A 24,312-nucleotide genomic window follows, 5' to 3' on the forward strand; every position below is an offset into this window, starting at 1 on the left:
GGGGCAGGTGGCAGACAGAGAGGTGCACAAGGAGGGGATGTCTGCACTACTCCAGTTCCTAGCCCAGGTGTTCTTAGGGAGGAAGGCGTCAATGACAGGGCGGAGATCTAAAAAGAAAGAAATCAAAAAATGGTCAGACCAAGTACAGGGCACAGCAGTGGGAGTAGTGACTGGGATGTTTAGAGTCCATATTTGGTCTAAAGTGAGACCTCGGGAATGGGTAGGAATATGAACTTGAGAAACAAAATTAAAACTAAGGAGAAGCTGAGTGAAATCTCTAGACATGGCGTCTTCCGCTGGGTCGTTGGGCCAAAAATTTAAATCCCCAAGAATCATTACCGAAGTATTTTTAACCAATAGGGTGTCCGGTAGTTCTTGAATAGCTGGAATGAAATGTGGGCTGGGTTGTGGGGGGCGGTATATTAACACACACGTAATCGGGGTCCGAAAGGAGGTGGAGCGCACGACTAGATAGTCGACAGCTGGTATGATTGGGGAGGAGAGTACCGGAAAGTGAAGGTTGTTACGGGTGACTAAAGCGACCTGCCCCCGCCTTTCCTTCAGGACGGTCTGCGCGGAGAATAAGATAGGAGGGGGGGAAGAGCTGCTAAGATATTAGGAAGAGAGTCTGTGCGGAACCACGTTTCTGTCAGGAACAGAAGGTCTGGGTTATGTGACTCCAGAAGATTAAACAGATCAAGCTGATGCTTGACTGCTGACCTAGTGTTCAGGAGGTATACCAAATTGGTAGGTGTAGGGTCTGTGGAGGGAAGGTTTGGGGAAGGGGCGGGAGAGGGAGGGACAGGGGAAAGGAGGGCAACAGGGAAAGTGCATGAAGGCTTTCTCCGAGCCAGGCCGAGTTCTGTAACCCGTGTAAGGGCGGCTGGGTGAAGTGGCCAGGGAGCCTGATATGAACAGAGTTGGGCGGCAGAGTAAGAAATGAAACGGGCATAGTGAATAGCCCCTAGCCCCGGCCGGCCGCGGACCGGCGCAGACGGGCTTGCCTTTGGCGCGCCCGCTGCGTGCGTGCGCATGAGGGGGGCTTAAGAGGTCTAAGGTGCAGGAGACTAGAGCGCTGACCTGGGAGGAGGCTCCCAAGATGGCGCCCGACAACCCCGTCAGCCCTCCGATCAATCGGCACCAAGCCGTGTCGGACCAGGGCTAGGGGAGCGGGGGCCAGATGAAATGCACAGGATAAAAGTACAAGTAGGGAGGGAGGAGCCAAAATGGCGACCGAGATGGCTGTGTAAACGCTCGGCTCCATAAGCCTTCTCACCCTGCTCCTATATCCTGGCACTTATCCTGAGCCTTTACGGCATATCTACGTAGGCGAAGGAAAACTTTCACGTACCGTCTGCTCCTGAGGCTTCTGCGTGCAGCTGATCCGTGGAAGTGTCCCCGACTGCTTTGCGGCCTCTACTGAGTTGGGACCGGGGTGTCGAGTGAGAGGAGTAACCGGCCGCGAATGCGACAACAGCGGCCACCGGTGGGGGTGAGGAGTCGGCCGGAGGGCACCGGAGATCTGATGGGCCAATGGCGACAGTGACGACCCAGTCCATTTAGCGGAGCGCCTCGTGGGCTGTGCGGTGAGGCAGGATCGAGAGGAGTGCACGATTCTTGGCCCCCTCTCCGGTGTTGTGTCCGGGCATAACTAATGGCCTCGCCCGGAATCGGCGGGCGGCCCCCAGGGAGTGGCGGAGATTTTGTTTAGCCCTTCGGTGGCCCTTCCCTGGGTAGCCTGCCTTGACTCTCTGGCTCCCCGCTGTGAATCCTGTTGAGCCCGGGTGTGGGGCCCGGTCCCGAGGAGAGGCGGACAGGACGAGGCCGGATCAACCAAGATGGCGGCTGGCGCCCTCTTACACAGACCTCATCCAGGCAGAGACGCTGCGGTGCGGGAGAGTCCTGGGGTCTGGCGACACGAGAAAGAGCCCACCTTCCAAGATGTATTGGCTGCGTTAACAACTCTGCATACGACCCTGCTCTGTGACGCCCGGGATCTTGGAAACAGGATGGCCGCCATTGTTGTCCCACAGTTCTGCACGGGCATGGCTCAACTTCAAAGAAGCGCAGATGGGCCCGCCGTTGCGTCAGTGATGAGTGCTCCAGCTATGCCTTTATTCGTGGAGACGCCAGATGACCCGGTTCATGAGATCGCCTTGGACAGATCTCTTGTACATGCGGGTGACTCGTCGGGGTCTACGTTCACTCAGCGGCCGAAGAAGCAACAACCTATGGTTTGGGCTGCCCCGGCGACGTTTTAGCGCTTGCCGGATGGTGTGACTCTCTTTCCCTGGCTGGTGAAACTGTGTTCGGATTGGTGGATGTCTTCGGGGTCGATACTGACACGTACGGATTTTCGTCATTCTTATTCGGCTGGGTTTTGGTGGCTGAAGTCCCATGGAGTAACAACGTTGCCCGATCCGCTCGGATCCCTTGTACCCTTCACGCTGCTCTGTACGCTGATTGATAAGTGGACGTGTGTTGGTATTATTGTTAGAAAAGGCCAGGGGTGAGACCGTCTAGGATTTCGTGGACTTACTTTTGCTGACAGTGATTTGGGGGACACTTGGCGGGGATGTTCTTGATTGTGCTATCGATGATTAATGTTTATCATGGCTATCCTGCTCTTGCTTTTAGGGTGTTTATTGCGCGCGGTGGTGAGGGGGGGCCGGGTGGCCAGATCGATGGCCCTCCTCCACATTTTTCTTCCTTTTTCTTCCTTTTTCTTCCTCTTTTCTCTCTTTTCTCTCTTTTCTCTCTTTTCTCTCTTTTCTCTCTTTTCTCTCTTTTCTCTCTTTTCTCTCTTTTCTCTCTTTTCTCTCTTTTCTCTCTTTTCTCTCTTTTCTCTCTTTTCTCCTTTTTTCTATATTTCGGGTCTCCAATTAGGCGACAGGCACGCTGCTGGGGGGGGTAGGTCATAGCCTTCTGCAGGGTGGGGGGTAGGGGGGTGGGTCTTGCTACTTTGTCCTTTCTTTGTTTCTATGGCCCTTTGTCCTTCTTTCTGGTGTCATCGTTTTTCATGTTTCCTACGATATGTTCGTTTTTAGGGGTGGGGCGCTGCTTTACTACGGAATGTGTTTGTTTTTGCATCTCTCCTGACTCGTATGCCTTACCCCCTGTACTTTTAACGTATTTACACTATTTCCGTATTTCCTGCTTCATGCTTGCTATTGTAGGACCATGTATGACCGTATGGCATTGATTTTGTGTTTTTCTTTATTATAAAATGAACCTTCTCGAATCCTGATAATTGGTCAGTACACTCGAATAAAAGTTATATCCTGGACACTTATTAGAACCCGATTTTCGTGCTGCTGTAATTTCTTACAACTGATTTGCTGTACCTATGACTTGATTAGCGGCCGGCCGGGGTGGTTGTAAGCCCATACATGTATTTGCTTGAAGTAACGAATAAAGGTTAAAAAAAAAAAGTACAAGTAGGTAAACAGTTAAAAATTGGTGCAGCTAAGAGCTAAACTCTGCACACGACACACACGCAACTAGCCTAGAACCCTCTGCCACCGGGTTCACAGCGTCCGCTGCGCGTGCGCATGAGGGGGGGGGCTTAAGAGGTCTAAGGCGCAGGAGACTAGAGCGCTGACCTTGGAGGAGGCTCCCAAGATGGCGCCCGACAACCCCGTCAGCCCTCCGATCAATCGGCACCAAGCTGTGGCGGACCGGGGCTAGGGGAGCGGGGACCAGATGAAATGCACAGGATAAAAGTACAAGTAGGTAAACCGTTAAAAATTGGTGCAGCTAAGAGCTAAACTCCGCACACGACACACACGCAACTAGCCTAGAACCCTCTGCCACCGGGTACACAGCGTCCTGCTATGCTACAATTTGATTATTGCTCAGAAGTAGTGCATTAGGATGGGTTATCTATACCTTTATAATAGCAATCATGTGGTGGTTCCTTTTAACCCTCTTAGTGCATATTAGTCATATTCCATGCACTAAACTAAAATCAATCTTTAAAATATAGTCTTGTGTTCTAGCGGTTTCGGAGTGTCATTCCTTTATGAAAATGGATTTGGGCTTCCCTTAAATAGCCCTCTAACATCTTATGAGATTGACTGCTACCTGAAGCTCATCGCGCTCAAGTAGTGCTCAGCGGGTTGTGGAATAGTTGCAATACAGCTGATATTCTGGTTCATGTTGGCACATTGACTGATCCTTTGTGTCAAGGGGTCTAGAAAACTGACCTCTGTATTTCTAGAAAATGGATCATTAGGAGCTCCAGCGGCTGGATAGGGTCCAGCTAGGCGGTTTAGGTGGTGATGTCTCCAGAATTGCAGATTGTAAGATGATGGTGTAACTGGTTATGGACTAAAGCGATTATCTTGAACCAACACAATGCATACCATAAGACCAGGATGGATGGGAGAGGCAGTGTTTTCCTATGGGGTTGTGAAATTCGTGATACCAACCGTTCTACTTCGATTAGGGCTGGCGCAAAGCCCCTCACACCCTTTCTGCGCACTAACAGTTCACATCTAGGATTGGTCTTTCGAGGCCCGTATTGCTCCAATAGTGTCCTATCTTAGGGGGTAAGAGAAACATCCTGGCAGACTTCAACAGCCTGTTTATTTCATGTTATGTAGTGCCGCTCTACTTTGATTGTTTGTGCGCTTTATACAATAACCGGAGCAGAGAATAAGTTCTATTTACAATATAATGGTCCAGCTTTTCATAGGAACCAGAGGAGATGGGTAAACTGGTGTGGAAGTTTATTGAATTGTGTTTACTACTGTTGGTTTTGATGTATTGTGTACAGGTAACTTTTCCTTTTATTTTTTTCTTCAAGGAATTCAGAGACGGTCACCTATTTCTGGCAGAACTGGAACATACCTGTCCACAAATGGTGCAGCAGGTGAATTTCTTGTCTTTCTCCAATGAATACCTTCTGTTACCTTGTGCCATTGGTGTAGCCCTCAGCTGCTGCTGGGCATACCTTGAAAATGGTGTCCCCACATAAAATGAGTAAAATCTCTCTCCAAACTCTCTATTGTTCACTAATGCGTTCCTCACCGCTCTTGTCTCTTTGTAGGGGACTACTTGCCTTCTCTCACAGCCTTCATGCGGCTCTTTTACGCTGACGGTACTGGTATTTCTGAAAATCTCCCCCTCTGCAGCCTGTAAAGTCCTAGCCAAGCTCTGGCTGTTGTACAGTCCTGGATGTCAAAGCATCACCTCCTATTCAGTCTGTTTTAAACAGTGCTCTTTGTGATCACTCCATAACTGCTCCACTCTGTACAAATCTGCCTCCGCACCCTTACTGTGCTCCCAACCACCTTTACAGGATGCGTCCTCTCTTGGCTGCTTCTTGGACAAAAATGTAAACCTTTAATCGCACATCAACCGGCTAAAGAGGCAAAGCATCCTAAGCTGCACCTGGTTCAGTTCAGTGGCCCTAAACGCACCATCGTGTCTAGTCACCAGTTCAAGAAAATGAGTCTAGATCTCCCCATTTCTGGTTACATTGAAATAGCTCCCCATTGAGGTAAGAAGTAACTCTAAGATAGCAGTAAGGCACTCCAAGCTAGAACACTAAATGACCTTGCTCATAAGCTGATCCCGCATCTCAAGTGGCCAGCGCAACCTCTGGCGCTCAGACACTTCTTAAAGTGTATCTTAGGGATTGTCCACAGGGTCCGGCACTCTAGCCCTCCTCCGCTCCCCAGTCATACCGACAACCTGTTATTCCAAGTATACTGCTTCGGATATAGATTTAGATATTAGCTGTTGTACCACCTAATGCCATTGGCTCAGACGCTTTCATTAGGTTGTATGTTGTTTTAGCAAATATGTGCAAACTAGAACTCTCAATGCTTTGTACATAACATGTATACATTCATATGCGGTCTAGTCTGGATTAAGAGTTCTTTCAGTTTATTCACAGAGACCCCTAGGACAATACACAACCCCAGTCTTTAAAAATAGGGATAAAAATACAGGTAAAACTTTTAAAGCTGGTTTCAACATCAGAATGTCATGATACTTGGACCCTAGGTACAATACACATCCTCAGTCTTTACAATTTCAGATAAAAATCTAGGGGAAAAGTTTAAAACTCTGTATCATCAACATTAGAATTTCATGATACGTTTCAGTAGACCAAATATCCATCAAAACCATTCTTAAGGAAATAAAAGGTCCTGGCACAGGAAAGCCAAAACTCTAGTTGAGCAGTCTGTAGCAGCACGGTTTATCAAAGGACAATTGTGAACAAGGAAGTTAGCCTGATAATCCAAGATGGTTGCCGTCTCTTTGGAGCTCGTAAGCGTAGGTGGCCTTTAGGGAATTATAGTTGATTGCCAGCATATCGCTGCACTGCTCATCCTCCACAGGGCGCCAGAGGGTTTGCACGATCGCTTCCCCGCACATGAACCGCAGTAAGCGATACCTTAAGCCACCATCGTGACACTTTCAGCACAATTCTTTTGAATAGTGTCTGTATGAAATGTCAGAAGGGCTTGTTCTGCTTGTGGTTAAGCATGCTTCTGTGTTTGGCAGCATTCATTGAAGGCTTAAAATACATGTTGGTAGTGATTGTAATTAGGCAGTCTGTTAGAACCGGGGTCTCTAGTTGGCCGGGGTACGCACCCTAGTCCAAGTAGGGACCACCGCTTCCCACAGGGTAGCCTGGCATGGAGCAGGTAGGCTTAACTTTAGGGGCAATGTGTAAAGTATTTGTGCAACACACCCCAATAGTGACCCAATAAAACACTCACAAAAGGAACACCACACCAAGTTTATGCAAAATAAAAATATCTTTATGTAGAAAATATGCGAGATACCAAAATTGGTAGATTGCACTAATTTTTATCTTTATCATCAAAAAGGGGTCAGTATAGTGTCTTGGGAGAGTGGACAACAGTACTTCTTCACTCAGGAGAAAAGAAAACAGTTCCTCAAGTACACTGGGTTGTCACAAGAGATGAGCTTGTGGACTCAGTATTTCCCAGGCTGCATGTAGTAGGGAAAAATAGTCACCAATAGTCACGAGCCCAGGCCTGTGGTACCCAGTTGATGATTCCCAGAAAGAAGCAAAGAGGTCTTCAGTTGGCTTGTGTCGACAATGCCCAGATCAAGAGGTTAGGGAGGACGTGGCACTCTGTGCCCTGGTCGTAGCGACACAAGTGCAGGTCACCCCCTTTGTGCATATGGGGTTGTTGTTAGTGCATTCTTAGCAAGGTGGGGGGGCCAAAAGATGCGCAGTTAATGGGCCCCGATACAGGCGAGTCACCAGGAGCGGGGCTCACAGTCACCAGAATGTCCCACTCGTTCACTTGCTGAAGGGTACAATCCATCCCCTAATCGGTCTGCACAGTCTCCGGCTCACGGAGAGGTAGTTGCTGTTCAACCGCTACCAGCTGTACTTTTGAAAAGCCCCCAAAGTCGGTCACATGCGCCTGCAAGACTCACCAGGACTGCGGGGATCCGCTTGCAAGACGATCCTCTCGGACGATGCTCCCCGTTGCTGGACAACCCCTCGGCTGGAGCCAATCCGTGCGCGGCTCCCCCGGTGACGCTGCAGACTCTGGGGCGGCTGGGACCAATCTCTGCGCCGCCCTCCGATGACGCTGAGGGAATCCGTGGGAGCCGGGGCCAATCCCAGCCTGGCACGGCGGTGACGTCAGCGGGTCTCGGGCCGGCGCCGGTGATCCTGGAGGTCGGTTTCAAAGGCAGCCAGCAGGAAGGAGCAGGCAACTGCTTCCTGAGGCTCCTAGTGAATTCAGAAGTGAATGAAAAATTTCCTAGCTATCGTAACGGAAAGTTTCAATTCTATTAAGGACAAGGAGGCGAGGATTATGCAGTCCTTTCTTCTCTTTATTTAAATAGCAAATTTAAAGTGGACCAATAAGAAAACTTTTACATAAACTTCAACTCCCATGAGCACATGGGCCACAGTGTCCATAACAACTGCCATCCAATCACGGGGCTGTCCACTGTATAATCGGTCCTGACGTCCCTTCCTCGTCCTCTTCTTGTCTGCGAGGAAAGATTCCCAGGGCGTACATCATTCCTTCTGGTCTTGTCCTAAACCAATATGAGACAACCGTTATCCTGATTCTTTTCCGTATACGGAAGCAGAGAAAGCAATATACCGAGTTGCATAACCAGGTAACATTTGAAAAATGTCTTAGAGCTCAGAATAATCACATATGCTCCAAAATCCTGATAATGAAATACTTCAACAGTCTCCCAATCAACGTGAAACAAATACAGTTGCATTAACATTATCAAACCCATTCAAAAGACTTACTTACTGAAACTATGGAGATTCCGGGTGGGTGAGACCCTCGAGTCTCGGGAGGGATAATCCTCGCCTCCTTGTCCTTAATAGAATTGAAACTTTCCGTTACGATAGCTAGGAAATTTTTCATTCTATGTCAGGACGGAGGCGAGGATTATGCAGGTTTAAAGCCTGTCCACCACCAATTCTGCTACACCATAGATGGGTTTGAAGTAAAATTTCTTGAATATGGACTCGGAGGACCAGTCCGCTGCGGCCATAATATCCTCTAAGCGGCCGCCTACCTGAATAGCCTTAGAAGCCATTGCTCCTCTCGTGGAGTGAGCTCCAAATCTGGTCACGTCCACCCCCGCCTCGGTCATGATCCAACGGACCCACCTGGCGATGGTTGGAGAGGAAACTGCTTTGAACGGTTTCTGCAAAGCAATGAGGAGTTGACGTTCTCCCGGGAGGCGGTATTCTGACGTCAAGTCCTCATACGCCTTGAGGCACCGTACCACACAGAGTTTGGGTTGGTCTGGGAAAAAAGGATAAGATACCGACCTGATACTAGTCTTCGTTCTTCTAGCCACCGTAAAGGTGACTCCGTCCGGGGTGAACGCCCGTGCAGTAATATCCAAAGCCCTAACATCGGAGACACGTTTGCACGAAACCAAACAGAGCAAGATTGCCAACTTGGCAGATAACTCCTTTCTGGAGAGATATTGATTGTCTCTCCAAGAACAGAGGAAACGGAGAACGATATTGACGTCCCAGAGGGAGTCATATCTGGGCTCCGGGGGCTTAGACAGCCGGGTACCCTTCATCAATTTACAAACCCAAGGGTGCTCACCTGCCGGTCTCCCATCGATAGGGGCATGCCCAGCCGAAATGGCTGATCTGAAAGAATTGATAGTCTGATAGGCTAGTCCTGAATGAACTAACTCAGCTAGAAAATTCAAGATGTAGCTAACATCTGCCCCCACGGGATCGGTGTGTCTTCCCAAACACCAACGACGCCATCGTTGCCAAGCCGAGCGGTACCTTTTGATCGACCCAGGAGCCCAGGCTCTGCGGATGAGGTCCTCAGCATCTGACGAAAGTCAGCCGTCCTGCCAGTGTCCCCTGAAATCTTCCATGCCATGAGCCGCAAGACTCCCTGGATCACCAGAGCGTTGAGGCTCCCCCTGAGGGTTCGAGAGCAACGAAGGGAACCAGGGCAGTAGAATGGGACAATCCCATGACCGTTCCAACAGAGAGGGGAACCACGCCTGAGCCCTCCAGAAGGGCGTCACCAAGACCATGGAAGCTTGTTGACGGCGAACCTGAGCCGCTACTCGCGGAATCATGAGAAAGGGTGGAAACGCATACGTTTGTTCCTGAGCCCAATCCTGCAAGAACGCGTCGACCGCTGACGCTTCCGGATCCGGTCTCCAACTCACGAATCTCGGGAGTTGACGATTGAGCCGGGATGCAAACAGGTCCAATGAACATGGACCCCACCTGGCCATCAAAGCCTGGAAGACTGATCGTTCCAGTCGCCAGTCGCTGAAATCCTGGAAGTGCCTGGATTGCCAGTCCGCAATGGAGTTCTGCCTGCCCGACAAGTATTCCGCCGTCACCGAAATCTGTTTCTCCAGACAATAATGCCAAAAGTCCTTCGCCAGGTTCGCCAAGGCTTGAGAACGTGGTCCGCCCAGGCGATTGATATACTGTACTGCTGACACATTGTCCATGCGTAGCAGAATGCAGTATGATACCGTGTTCCGTGTAAGGGATCGCACCGCGAAGGAACCCGCCAGGAGTTCCAGACAATTGATATGGAGGTGAAGCTCCTCCTCCGACCACAGACCTCCCATCGTGATGTCGCCGCATCGAGCACCCCAGCCCGCTCTGCTGGCATCCGACTCGATGACCAGGTCCGGGCTGGAACCGAAGATCGCTCTCCCGTTCCACTCACTCATGTGGTCTATCCACCAACGCAATTCCGTCCTCGTTCCATCCGTGAGGGAGATAAGTTCGGAGTACGTGAGCCCCCTCCTGAGGTGCAGTGCCTTTAATCGCTGCAGGGCCCTGTAGTGAAGAGGGCCCGGGAAGATCGCTTGGATCGAGGAGGAGAGGAGACCCACGATGCGAGCCAATTGGCGTAGAGAAATCCTGTCCTTCAGAAGGACATGGGAGAGTTCTTTGCAGATTTTGGTTACTTTCTGAGAGGGGAGGCTGAGAGAAGCCGAGACCGAGTCTATCTGGAATCCCAGAAACGTAATCTGAGTCGACGGTCGGAGAACGGACTTCTGGACGTTTATCACAAAGCCCAGATCCTGGAGTAATGCAATAGTCCTGTTCAAATCCAACTGGAGACGTTCTGACGATTGATTCATAATCAATATATAGTCCAGATAAATGATTAATCGAATGCCCCTCTCGCGAAGGGGCTCCACCACAGGACGAAGGAGTTTCGTAAAGCACCATGGGGCCGATGATAGGCCGAAGGGTAGGGCTTGAAACTCGAAGGTTGTGTCCTTCCAAAGAAACTGGAGGAACCTCCGGTGTGGAGGGAAGATCGGAACAGTTAGGTAGGCGTCCTTCAAGTCCAGACGCACCATCCAGTCCCCCTGGAGGAGGAGATCGCGTAGTAGATGGATCCCCTCCATCTTGAAGTGGCGGTACACCAGCCACTCGTTGAATTCCCGTAAGTTTATTACCGGGCGAAAACCTACGTCCCTCTTTTGGACTAGGAAGATGTTGCTCAAGAAGCCCGCCGGGTGTAACCGTGACAGGCGGATCGCCCCTTTCCTGAGTAGATCTGTTACCTCTTTGTCGATCAGGAGTTTGTCTTCCGAAGTGAAGACGAGGGGACGAGGGCGCACCCTCTGACGGGGAGTTCCGTAGAATTCTATCTGGAAACCCCGCACCGTTTGGAGAACCCAAGGGTCTGAGGTGATCCTGCACCAGTTGTGAAAGTGGTTCTGTAACCTCCCCCCTAAAACGGACGGGGAAAAAAGGATAACACTCACCGGATGGACCTCCAGGTGCATTGGCTCCGCCACGGTAGCCCCTGCGGCGCCCTTTGCCGGCGCCTCTACTGGGGTAGAAATTTCCCTGTCGGCCGTCGTTCCATCCATTGTTACGACGTTGCTGGTTTCTATTGTTGGGGCCTTGCTGCTGCTGGCGGCCGGAGGAGCGACCCCTACCTCTTCCGGCCCCTCCAAAAACCCGTCCGGGAAAAATCTTTTTAATTGACGTTTGTGCCCTGTCCAAGACAGAAAAGGTAGTGACCAACTTATTCAATTCCTTGATAAATGGTTCGCCAAACAGTTTGCCCTGTGCAATGGGTCCCGCTTCTGAGGTGGCCAAGTCACCTAACTTGGGGTCGATTTTAATGAGGAGAGACCTCCTCCGCTCTGCCGCTAATGCACAATTCGCGTTGCCCAAAAAGCATAGGGCTCTGTGGGCCCAACCTGCCACGATCTCCGTGGACATCGCGGTCCCCGACTCTTTGGCCCTCTCGGCCAGCTGGATAATCTGAGTTATAGGTCCCACTGCGTCCAGGAGCTTATCCTGTCAGTTGCGCCAGGAGCGGTCTATACCCTTCTTGGGGTCCCTCATGAATTTGGCAAAAAACGCGCAGAGCTTTTCATCAATATCCGGGGTGATTGCCACCCTGCCTTCCAATTTCGGGCGAGGGCACTCGCCCCGCATGCGGGTCCTAACTTCCCTCTCAAGGGGTTGGCGAACTTTGCTCGCAACATACTTCGCCACCTTAGGATCAGGGATCCACTCCGATGATCTGGGATGGTAAATTCTGGTCGGATCAAACATGTCAGACTTATCGTCACCCTCCTGAAATTCTGAGGAGTGAGAGGCCGGGCGCCAAGGGCGACCCGAGTAATCATCCTCATCCCCTGAGGAGGTGTCGTCATCAGTAACACCCTCTCCCTCCATGGGGAAACCATCCTCCTGGTCCGTGTCCGGGGCGACCTCGTCGCCATTCTCTCCGGGGTAAAATACCTCCCGGCAGGGTATATTCTTCAACGTCCGCGCACTCTTACGGAAAGATTCTCTAAGGCGATCGAATTCTTCCAGGTGCCCCGCTTGATGTTTCCCTGAAACTTTGCCACCACCCTGCCCTCCTTTGGGGTCACGGGCGCCAGGCGCTGAGCCCCCAAACACCCCGGGGATGCTCTGGGCGAGTGCGTCCACTCTCTCCCACAGCGGCGCTAGGACAGAGTCCAACGCCTGCGAAAGCGCGCGACCAACCGCAGGTGGTAAGGGTTGGGAGACACAAAGCTCCTCAGCCTCCTGAGTGGAGGTATTTAATTGTTCACAAGATTACATTGTGGAGGGTGTGAACACCTATCACCTCTTAATTTACTGAGGTAGCCCCCTCGCCGGTGTTCAGGACGTAATTAGCGTGACAAATATCAGCAAACCTGTCAAGACAGATGCGGTACCACTAGGCGGCCACCAGGTGGCGTAGCACCTACGTCCGCGTCAATTTCAGCCAAGCCGAAGCCGGTGTCTGGCGAGGGTTGGTGAGGCTAAGGGAAGTCCAGCCTCAACGCGCCTGACAGCTCGAGCGAAGACCGCAAACGCAGCCCTTCACACGAGGTGGGCGCCCCACAGAGTCGGGGAAACGCCGAAGCGCGCTCCACACGCTCCGTGATCCAGCGGCAGGGACGGCGCAAGCAGCGCCTGTCGCTCGTCAAACTGCCGAATGAAGCGCTGACACACAGCGTGAACAATGTAAATTAAAGGCAAAGCCACAGAAGCAGAAAACTGCACAGGTTAAACTCTATATCAATAAAACAGCACAACACGTCAGAAAAAATGTGAAATTACTTATCTGACGAGCAGAGAAGAAAGAGGAAGAGGAAGGGACGTCAGGACCGATTATACAGTGGACAGCCCCGTGATTGGATGGCAGTTGTTATGGACACTGTGGCCCATGTGCTCATGGGAGTTGAAGTTTATGTAAAAGTTTTCTTATTGGCCCACTTTAAATTTGCTATTTAAATAAAGAGAAGAAAGGACTGCATAATCCTCACCTCCGTCCTGACATAGAATCTGGTGCACTTTCCCTCTGGCCCACGGCGGTGAAGTTGGGGCCAGTTTTAAGGCAGGCTCCACACCAGTCCCAGCGCCTTCTCTTCACCGCGCTCGGGTTATGGGCACACGGCGCTTCTTGACTGCAGCGCTTCTCAGCACATTCCTGTCCTGGGCGGCGGCAGTGATTTTAAACAGCGCTCCTTTTGGCACAGAGCTCCACAGTGCCTTCCGGTCCCAAGGTGGACACAGCCCCATGCAGCCCGCACGGTAATGTTGTTCATCCTCAAGCCCTTCTTTGGCAAAGCAGGCCTTTAAGAGAGGCGCAGTTCCAGGCGCTCAGTGCTGCAGAAGCAGTTCTGGAGGCAACGTGGCTGTCTCCGTGCCACAGGGGTAGTTTTAACAGCTCTGTAGTCGCAATGAGGCAGTATAACAGCGCAGGAGCAGTTTGAAGGATGTTGGTGTCCCCAAAGGAAAAGGCTGTTTTTCTGTATGTTGTGGAGACACTCTGGAGGTGTTTCTTTGTCTCTCCAGCAGGGCAGGATCAGCAGGCAGTAGGGCAGCTCAGCAGGTTGGAGCAGCAGTTCCTTGGAGCAGTCAGCCTCCTCCCAGATGGCAATCCTCCAGCGCAGCAGTCCTCACTCCAGCAGGGATTCTTCCAGGTCCAGCAGTGTAACCAAGAAGTGAGGCCAGGACCCTCCCTTATGTATCTTTTTAGTCTAGGGGCTAGAAAGTGGTAGAAGTCTCTGGAAGGGTCTGGGGGCAGGGGCTTCTGGAAGAGTCCAGGGAGCTCTGGGGTGTTCCCTGCCTTCCCTGACCTAGCTGTCACCGTGATGAGAGACAGGCCGTTAAGGCTACAGTGGGCAGCCCATCACAGCTCATCCCAGGGAAGAAGGTGTGAATCACCACTCCCACCTCCCAACCCAGGCAGGCTATCAGTATGCAGAGGGGAGGGGGAGTCTGCAGAGCCTAATCTAAGTGGAGGCAGGAAAAGGTCCACTTTATAAAAGTGGGATCCCTAGTGTCGTAGTGCCCAAACCCCATATATCATTGGAAAGGGTTCCCTGCCCCGAGTCCAACAAGACCAAACATGACAGACTTATTAGGTCCCTGTCAGAAATTCTCATTAGGGGGGTTCCCAATGCTAGCCTATGGAGAGTTAAGCCTTACTGCAGTAGCAGGGGCTGGTGGCAGATATGCCAGCATCATAAGGTTTTATGTGAGTGCATCTGCACCTCAGCACTGTTTAGCAGTGGTGAGGCGCCCAGAGTCCTAAGTCCAAGAATATGTAAGGTAGAAATGGGAGGCAGAAAGGCAAAAAATGTAGGGGAGACCACCCTAAGGCTGACAGGTCTAACACTGTCCCACAACATTTCATTTTAGACAAGGAAAGCACTCCAATATCAATCATCTCAAAGTAAAACATTCTTATCTGCAGCACATTTACTTCAAAGACCTCACCTGGTTGCTATTAATCTATTGCCTTAAAGTCTTCTTCTGGACTAAGTAGTTCAAGTTTGCATGGATGTGCGTTGCGTTGGCTCGGAGCTACCATTTCAGTTGTAGTGACATGGGAAGTGTCGCTGCAGCCGGACTGGAGCTCTGCCATGTAAGGCTGCTCTCTGTACTTTCACCAGTTCGCGTGCACATGTAATTAAATGCACAAGCATAACCCTTATTGCATGCCCAGAAAATGCATGTGGCTATTATAAAAACATGTGCATTGTCTAACTAGTCTGGAAGGTTTGACTGAAGGGGGTTAGTTATTGCACACGTGTGATCACATGACATGCTCCATACATCTCAGAGAGTGAAGAGTGCACCATGTCCAATGCATCCATTGGAGCCTGTCAGAAGCAAGGGTTTTTAAATATTTAGGACTGTTAAAAATTCTGAAAATGTTCTCAAAACTAGATTCCAGACCGTCTGGGTGGAATCTTTGAGCACTCTGGTAGTGGGGTTGTCTTCCTTTTTCAGGGCAATAAACTTTTAAACTTATTTTTTTTTAAACTTACCTCTCTATCTCACCGCACGGAAACCATTTGAGGCCTTTGCCGCTATGTACTGATTTTTCCTGCTAGCACGCCGCCTTCTTATTGTCTGAAGCTTCCCTCAGTGGCAAGAATGGAGTTGCTTCAGACCCTCATTAGGTGTGTGGTCTGTGGTAGATTCCTACTCTGCTTAAGAATGTCAATTTTGGGCTAAAATGTCAAATATATCAAAGACTTCACTCGCAGCCCAATAGTGTCCGCTTGAGGACTTGAGGTCAAAGACTCTTTAAGGGTGATATGGTAAGCCTAAGAGAGTCTGGAGCGTTTGATCCCTTAAGGAGAGAAGCGATCCAGGGAGGAGGTAGAGTTGGTCATGACTTTAGTGAAGATTCCTACACACAGTATCAAGACTACAAGGAAGTTCTTCTGTATCGTTTGATCTTCATTAATGTCCATAAACGTTTGAGGAGAGCTCAAGGCAAGTCGCTCGTTCAACACGGCTGTCTGCCAAAAAGGGGAGAAGACAGCAGTCCTTTTAGGACCAGACTAAGAGTTGGCCAGAGGTTTCATGCCCCAGCTGGTAATTACTGGCTGCATTAAATACTTAACCATTATGACCGCCCCACTCTTTAGATGTAGAGGTGCAGGCTTACAATGCGATGGAGCACAACTGAGGGGGAGCAGTGGAAGGTGGGAGAAACTAATTGAGGGAGCGGAGAATGGGGAGGGTGGAGAATCCGTAACCTCCACGAGATCTCCAGCGCTGTGGCGTCATTCACGGACACGTTGGTTGAACGCTGTCCATTTTGGGTGTGGACATTGCATTGAACTGTGATATTTTCCATTTCATACTTATCACAATACAAATGCCAATTAAATGTTTTGGAAAAAACAACAACCTAATCGTTCAGTACACCTACCAGAATTTAACACGGAAAAGGAATACAGTATTTGTTGTAACCGTTTTTATGCAGTTAGCACCAAAGTGTACCAGTTGTTCCCCCAAAAAACATGTAATAGTTGCTATTTATAGCCCCCAATCATTTACGAACTCCAGGGAGTCTGATTTTGTGTGCGATTCAATAGCATCGACCAACTCTGAATAGGGACCTTACTTTAACAATAAGCCTTCAAGAAAGCGTTACACAAAAAGGTTTCTAAAGTTTGGTGATCCATACTAGAGTGTGCTCTGGTGCCAAAATAAAGACCACAATAGCTTGTAAAAGTATGAACAAATCTCCAAGTGGCTGCCTTTCATCTATCTGACTTTCCTCTGGTCGAATGGGCTTTTGGCCTCCCTGGAAGGGCTTTTAGCCAGTTGATAACTATTATTATTATTATTATTGCATTTATTGAGCGCACAGCTACCCGGAGGTTCCCGGCGCTTGCCTTGGGAACCCGTCCTGGCTTTTCCCTGTGAGATAGCCCCTACAGGGCATCCCCAAGGTGAAAGCCAGGCATCCCGCCGCGGGGGGGGCCATTGTGGAGATTAAGCAAGCTTAATGCCCAGAGTTGCAGAGTGAGAACCCATGATTAGAGCAGGCACCGAAGCGAGAATTATCGAGTCCGTGGACATTTGAGCTCAAGACCCTGCCGCGTCGGGAATTGAACCCTGGTCCCGGGTCTGACCTCAGCTTCCGGGTCTGCCTGCTCTACACCGTGAGCCACACTTCTCCACAATAGAAACGAAGAGAAATGGATGTGACAATCCGACAAGTAGTTGCTAAACTAGATAATATAGGGCCATAATTAATAAACGTTGGTTTAATTTTTCCTAATTGTTTAGGTAAAAACTTTAAACTCTCTTGCCTTCCAGAGTCAAAGTAGTTGAATTGACAGAGTCCTTAACTAATTAATATGGAACTTTAGAGCGCCTTCGATGACCAGTAAAGAGGAGTGCTCATGGCTACCATTTTGGAATGGGAACCAGTATGGGGCCAACAGCTAAGAGGGCTCTGTGTTTTGAGGTGGTGACCTCTAAAAAGCCTGCCTTCCTCCAAAGAGGCTGCAGTGAAGCTTTGTGAATGAGCTCGAATTGTGGCCCATCACTGTAGAGCCTGCTAGTTCAGTTCCTGTCGAATGAAAGTGGATGTATTGTAGGAAAGTTTATTTAGGTCATCCAGGAAATCTTTAATCACTAGGACCTCAAAGAAGGAAACTCTGAAGTCTGTTCCTGTATGCTGACAAAGCAGTAAGGCGGACAAGGCTTTGTCAGAGATGACTGCCCCTGGTAAGGTGCCTTTTTTAAGCTCCTTTAATGTTAAATCCTATCAGGCTATTTTGTTCCTCTGTTTTTAGGCCGGTTAGGCAGTTAGTTGCTTTATTGCTGCTGGAGTGTGGTTTGACGAAAGTTTTTATTTTTGACATGGTTTTAAAATAAACCTGAAAGTCTTGCCTTTGACATTAAAGAACGCTATTCAGAACACTGAATGAAAATATTGACAACATCTAAGTTTCCAACGAGGAGACACCGCTTTGTTGAGGGTGAGCTGTACTAATGGATGTATTATATACAGATTTTCTATGATTTGACTAATGGCTTTCTCATAGCAGCAACCAAACCCAATCATTAAATCATAAAATGTGCTTCTATGTAATGAAAAACAAAATCCTAAATTAGATTAGCCAAAAGTCTGCACTGATTAGGAAGATTTCCAATTGCACAAACATAGTCCTCCTTTTCCAGAACACTGAGATATGATGAAGTTGTTCATGATTGAAGATGATTACAGATAAATTCATTTTTTAATCTCCGCTAGTCTGTCTATAAAATGAGCGAGTCACTGTTGGTAAAATACCTCGGTCAGCAAGTTTGAAACATTTTTACTGTGTCTGTAATTTTACTTTAAATTAACCTCGCCATGCGGTGTCTTCTAGGCACTTTTACAAGCCAATGCTGAGGAGAGGCGTGTCCAGGTGGATGGCGCAAACAGCTGTGTTTCTGGCATCTGCATTCTTCCACGAGGTAAGGTTCCAGGTTTACTGATGCTGTAAAGCCACAAATGTTGGCCTTGGAGAAATAAATGGCATGCATTGGTTCAAGTGAAATTAGCCTTCAAGGGCATACCCTCTAGCCCATCCCATGTTTCTATGCAGCTGTTAGTTGCTGCATACAGTGGAGATCAGTAAAATGGAGGAGATGACAAACATGGGGTGGGTGTGGGGGGGGAGGACAGGGGGGATGTGCGGGGTTGGGGGGGGAGTGGGCAGAGGGTGGGTGTTGTGTGGTGGCGGTTGTTTTATAAGGTTGATGATCTGCGTGTAACCGAAGGTACCGGTGTTTCTGTAACAACCCAAAAGTGATGGCGCAGAGCTGCACATAAGTACCACCCCTTGTACTAATGTCACTTCTTCCTGTCTGTGCTCTTCGGCTCCGATCTGGACCTCTGCTCTCTTTGTCAGTCTTCCTACAGTTTCCAAAACCTTGCACACCGTACCAGGGAACGGCGTCCCCACTACCATCAACTGGGTTCAAGCCATGCAGAGTCTTGTAGGAAATGATTCTGTCGCAGGCCCACCCCAGCTCTGTCTTTTGTGCTTGGGCGCGGCACACGACTCCAAAGTTGTGTGACACGTGCATTCATGCAGTCAAAGGCCATCTGTGATTGGGAGGCAAATCTCTAGATCGTCAAGCACAAAAAGAGGTTGCAGTCATGCTCTCGGTTGCGGGATCAGCCTATGAATAGCCCCTTTCCCATTCAAAGACCTCTAGTAAGTCAAAGTCCAAACATACATGTTCCTGTGAGGAGCATGTGCCGTACTGATTTGCATACGGCGACCCTTTGTCTAGGGTGGTATAATGTGTGAAAAATGATGGACTAGAATGTGGCCGGAGTTGGCTGGGATTAATTCATGAATTTCATCCATCACATTGTTGTTGACGCCATAGGAGCGACAGTTGGGCTTAGAAGTGGGCACTGACCACCCTGTGTGATAGGACTCCAGCTACAACCTACTGACGAGCCCCATAAGGGTGAAAGCCAGTCTGGGGTTGCTTGCGGTCCCTTTTGGAGGGACCCTCGTCTTGCAGTTTGGTACAAACCTTTCCCATGAGTAGCAGGGTCTGTACTGATTTGCATTAGCGGCCATTTGTTTTTCACCCACCTTGGCACTCTAGAAAAACTGGAATGTGACTCAAGCGCGTGCTAGTTGCTTAGATTTAATCAAGTATTTGATTCATAATCTTGTTGTTTTAAAGTCCAAACATATGCATAAAAAGGTGAAATGGGACTCTTTTCTGTCCCCCACTTGATTCCTGGCAAAAAGGCATGAGGGCATCAAGATAAAGGCTGCATCCCTTCATCCCTGGTATCCAACCCTTTCCGCAGCTGGTTCCAACATTCTGCAAGTTCCCTTTGCTGTCCTTGACCCCACAACTGAGAGAGGTGGTCTGCCCCCCCCTCTGGATCTGTTACCAGGCCTGTACCTATTTTGATGCAGACCTCTACACTGTCACCCAGGCCCAAGTTGGTTCCCTCTGTACTGGTGCCGACTCCATCTGTGCCATTAGAAAATCTGGTCCGAACACAAATCTCAGACTTCAACCTGACGGCTTAATCTCGACTGAAGTCGTGCTATGAGATCACAAGTTGTAATACAACCCGACTTGTATCCAAGACCTCTGCCTCAGTACCCTTACCTGCAGAGGATCTGTACACTCCTTGGCTCTGTGTTCTTTAGCTTTGATTCTGACCCAGTTCTAGAGGTGCCTTATGTCCTTCACAACACTGATATGGGTGATTGATTGCTTCCCCTCTTATTATACTGATGATGCACTATATGTAGACTTAAAAAGCACCAGTGGCATCAATGTGGCGAGGTCCCGCATCGGAGTCCCCACAACTAGTTTGAGCCGCGGAAGGTAAATGCATTTGCCATGCCGACCAAGGTGGTCAATGTTATCGTTGCGGTCAGATGCCTTGCCACAAAGTCGATCTGTGTTGGTGCTGGGACAAGGCTGTCGCTTGATGTGGTGCCTGAAACACAGACCTCTTATAACCTAGCCATTTGTCCTTTTGTTTGTTCTTTGCTTGTCCTTGCTATGGGCTCAGCGCAAGGCTATCTCCCGGCCCGTTTAGCCGCCTTGCATTTATCTGACAGTCTTCGTTGACCTCACCATTTGTGGTGCACTTCTAAAAGGTTTGGTTCTCATCTTTCCCAAAGCCATTTGTGATGCCTCAGCGGGACCTTAATATTGTCTTGATGTTTATGTGCACAACTTTGAGCTGATGCATAGCTGTTCCTCCAGGCTCTTGACTCTGAAACCCATCTTCCTTCTTGTCAACACGTGGTAAGAGTGAGCTTCATATACCCTCAGGAGGGCTGCTGTGCAACAGCTTCATGCAAGAAAAAAATCTGCTTTGAGAAGAAAGGCAGTATTCTTTCAGAAAGTCATGGCACACTTTCACGTTGATCAGCCTAAATTCTCATGCCTCAAAGCAGCAAGAGAGACTTCATTGCTTTGACCCCATGAGACTTCTTAGCTTTTACATTGACTTCATAAATGAGTATTGGGCAGATAATTAGCTCTTTGTGGGATTTTCGAGTGGGGAAAAAACGCAAGGCAGTGCAAACGAAGACCTTGTCAAAGTGGATAGTTCACTGCAGCAATACCAGCTGGACACTGGCCAGGAGGCTGACATCGGAAAGCCTGCGGGCCCATTCCCCCAGGGCCAACTCTGCTACATTGACCCTTCCAAGGGATGTGCCTGTTCTGGATATATGCCGGACGGCGACGTGGGTGTCGGTGCCTGTGTTCACCGAATACAAGCAACTTGACCGCAGCAGGGAAAGGTTATCTTGCCTGCTTGGTTCTGCTAGACTTTTTGTTCTGGGTCCACTCTCAGGCCTTCCACCTCTGGAAGGTACTACTGTGGTATCTACTGTAAAGATGAGGAATATGCGTTTAGAATTATCCACCAGTAGAACAAGGAAGGTACTTTCGTAATGCTCTTTTTGATGGATACTCTAACCGCAGATTTCTCTCTTCCCTTGCACCTTCCCATTCTGTGGATCGGCCTCTTTGATAGTCCGAAAAGGGTCCCAAGTTAGAGATCGGCACACATATTGAGTGGAATGAGACGGATATATGAAGCTGACATCTTGGTGTAGGGGTGGTGCTTATATGCCACTCCACTCCACTTCTGGGGCAGTACACGGTCACTGTGCCACCTACCTGCATGCTGAAGCACTGCTGGAGAATTGTCCTGATCCAGTCTGCCCCCTGGGGATATTCCAAAGGTGAGGAATCTGCAGTTAAAGTATCCACCAGAAAGAGCATTCCTTAAAGTAAGGAACATGTTCATCTGTACTATGTAGCTGTTGACTGCTTATTTTTACTGGTTGATTGAAGAGTGTCATTGGTAATACCAGCATGGGTTTTGAGAGACCGACTCCATGACAAAAAGCAAAAGCAAGCCCACATTGGATGATGATAATTGGTATTCAAATTGCGCTGTTGAAGGGCATAGATGTGCGTTTTCTGAATTATTCATAATGCTTGTGTTTATCTAAGTCGTTTTCTTGTTGTTTTCAGTATCTGGTCAGCGTTCCCTTGAAGATGTTTCGTCTCTGGGCGTTCATGGGAATGATGTCTCAGGTAAGGGCCCTGACAGCTATAAGCTGAACCGAAGTGTTTCTGACGAGTGGTACTGATGGGTAACCGGAATAAAGTTCTTGTTCGGGCATTGATCGCCATGATGATTTAAAAAGCCAAAAAAGTTTGATTGTAGGAAAGGAATAATTCTAAAAAAGCATTCGAGGCATGTGGGCTGCTGAATTCATATCTGTGCATAGATCGCCGCCTAGTGTTGGGTCCGGATGATTGCACATTGTTGTCCTGGAAGAGTCTTCGAAGTATCACGAGATAGGTGGCTCCTCCCCTGGACTACAGTGCGCATGAGCATCGCCTCCATCCCCAGATTGTTTTTTTCCGCCATTGGGTTCGGATGTGTTTCGGTTCCCTCTGTCGGAATCGATAGTTGATTAACTTTTCTAACTCGAGACCAAAAGGTCTTTAGGCTTGGCGTCGGTATTGTTTCGTTCGGGTTTTGTCTGTTTCTCAGCTCCGAACTCTTGCTACCCATCCGCGTGCTCTCGGCGCGGACGGGCCTACTCGACGCTCCAGACATGGAACGAACTCCGTTCAAAAGGTGCCCGGTGTGCACCTCCAAGTATTCACACCTCGATGTGCACCCTGTGTGCAACAAATGTTTGTCACCGGACCATGACGAGGCCAGGTGTATGGCCTGCTCGAAGTTCCGGTGTAAAAAGACTCTCAAGATTCGTCGGGCCGCTAGACTCCAGGCCCAGTTATCAGCACCCCCGGCGCCCCCGCCGGACAACATCTTCGAGGAATTTGTTGAAGACGACGATGTCCTACAGGTTTCGGACTCTAGCCCCGCGTCCGAGGGGGATGCCTACGACACGGGAGACGAGGAGTTTGACGAAGCCGGCGACGAGGTAGGGGACGACGATGGGGCCATTGCCACCGTGGGGGATAGCTCGGAGGAAGAGCATCCACAAACTGACTCAGGGGTCAACCCCCTTCATGCGGCCCAGGTCGAGGGATCGCCTTCGGGCCTTACCCAAGACCTCGTTACTAGTCCAGCAGCCCCGCCTCCGGGCCCGGCCACGGACATTTCTAAAGCGCCACTACCGTTAACAAAAACGAAAGTGAAGCCATTGGGATCCACACCTCCGGTTTCGAGACCGAAAGTGAAAGCTGCACTGGTGGGACAGAAGGCTCTGGAGGCATCCATTTCTAAGAAATTCAAAATGGCCGACTTGAAGAGCCGCGCCAAAATGGCCGACCCGAGGGCCTCGGGGTCGACGCCGACCGACGCGGCCGCGTCGGCGCCGAAGATGGTCGAGGTCGATGACCCGAAGAAAGCTTCGACGAAAGCGTCAAGGCGATTCCACAGCTCTGGCTTCGCCGGCTCCGGCCGTCGGGGACAAGGAGCGTGAAGTGTCAGCTCCAAAGACGGTGCCTCTCGCCGACCCGACTCCCGACTCGGGGAGATCGCTCGAGCCGGTCAAGCCCTCTCCAGCCTTAACGAAAAAGGTCGCGGAGTCCCTGCAACGGATTTGGAAAGACGCTGTGGTTCCCGAACCAGAGGATGTGGTGCCGAAGCACACACCGAAGCCGACAAAGACGCAAACGCCTATCCGCTTTACCCTGCCGCCGAAGTCGACGCCGAAGGCTTTCGCTCCGAGGCATGGGGCAGGCGTGCCCTCGAAGGAGGTGTAGATGCACAAAGCGTCCTTGGTGGTGTCGAAGCCTCGGCTCCAGCCACTTGCAGAGGAAGAGCGTCGAGAGGTCATCATCGACGCCAATACCGGGAAACTGTCTCTCCTCAAGAGGAAAATCACCACGGAGCCGGTGTTGGAACATTTTCGTATTCCTCTCAAAAACAAAAAGGACTCTGCGGGTACTTCGGCCCCAATAGAGCCTGCATCTCCACAAGCCTTAGAACATTCGCCAACGCGTTCCAACGCAGGGGATGGTGACGACGAGGAGGTCGAGTACACCTATCCGGCCTACTCGGATTCGGAGGAGGAACATGAACCTTGGTCTGCCGGAGGCGACCCGGAGGACCCGCAGTCGGGTCAGGAACCGCAGCTCTTTGCGGCAAAGACCTCACCAACGGAGGACTCTGCAGCCTTCAACGCTTTGATTGAGAGAGCTGCAGCTAACCATGATGTCGAGCTACATTCAGATCCTGTGGATGTGGATTTTTTGTTTGACACTTTCTCAGTGGCTGAAAAGTCAGTCAAGACATTGCCAATGCTCAAGGGAGTGCTAAAGCACGCGACGGAGGTCTTCAAGGAGCCCACTCGGGCGCGTGTCATCAATCCTCGCATTGACAAAAAAGGCAGCGCCCTCGGATCCAACATACATCAAGGGACACTTGCCACTGGACTCTTTGGTTGTATCTAACGCACGCAAGAGGGCGAACTCACAGACCACTGGTGACGCTCCTCCCCCAGACAGAGTCAAAAATATTTGAGGCCTCAGGGAAACTGATTGCCGCGCAG

General features: G+C 49.9%; 1 protein-coding gene across 1 annotated transcript in view; it reads left to right on the forward strand.

Moving 5' to 3' along the window:
• DGAT1 (diacylglycerol O-acyltransferase 1) overlaps positions 1-24,312 on the forward strand; it is a 218,784-nt gene that overhangs the window by 175,677 nt on the left and 18,795 nt on the right. The window contains exons 14-16 of the mRNA XM_086966508.1: positions 4,808-4,873; positions 18,154-18,241; positions 21,812-21,874. Of these exons, the coding sequence (XP_086822634.1) occupies positions 4,808-4,873; positions 18,154-18,241; positions 21,812-21,874 (217 nt within the window). The remainder of the gene's footprint in view (positions 1-4,807; positions 4,874-18,153; positions 18,242-21,811; positions 21,875-24,312) is intronic.

This window comes from Lissotriton vulgaris, chromosome 4_1 (genome assembly GCF_964263255.1).
Source record: "Lissotriton vulgaris chromosome 4_1, aLisVul1.2, whole genome shotgun sequence".
NCBI classification, from domain to species: Eukaryota; Metazoa; Chordata; class Amphibia; order Caudata; family Salamandridae; genus Lissotriton; species Lissotriton vulgaris.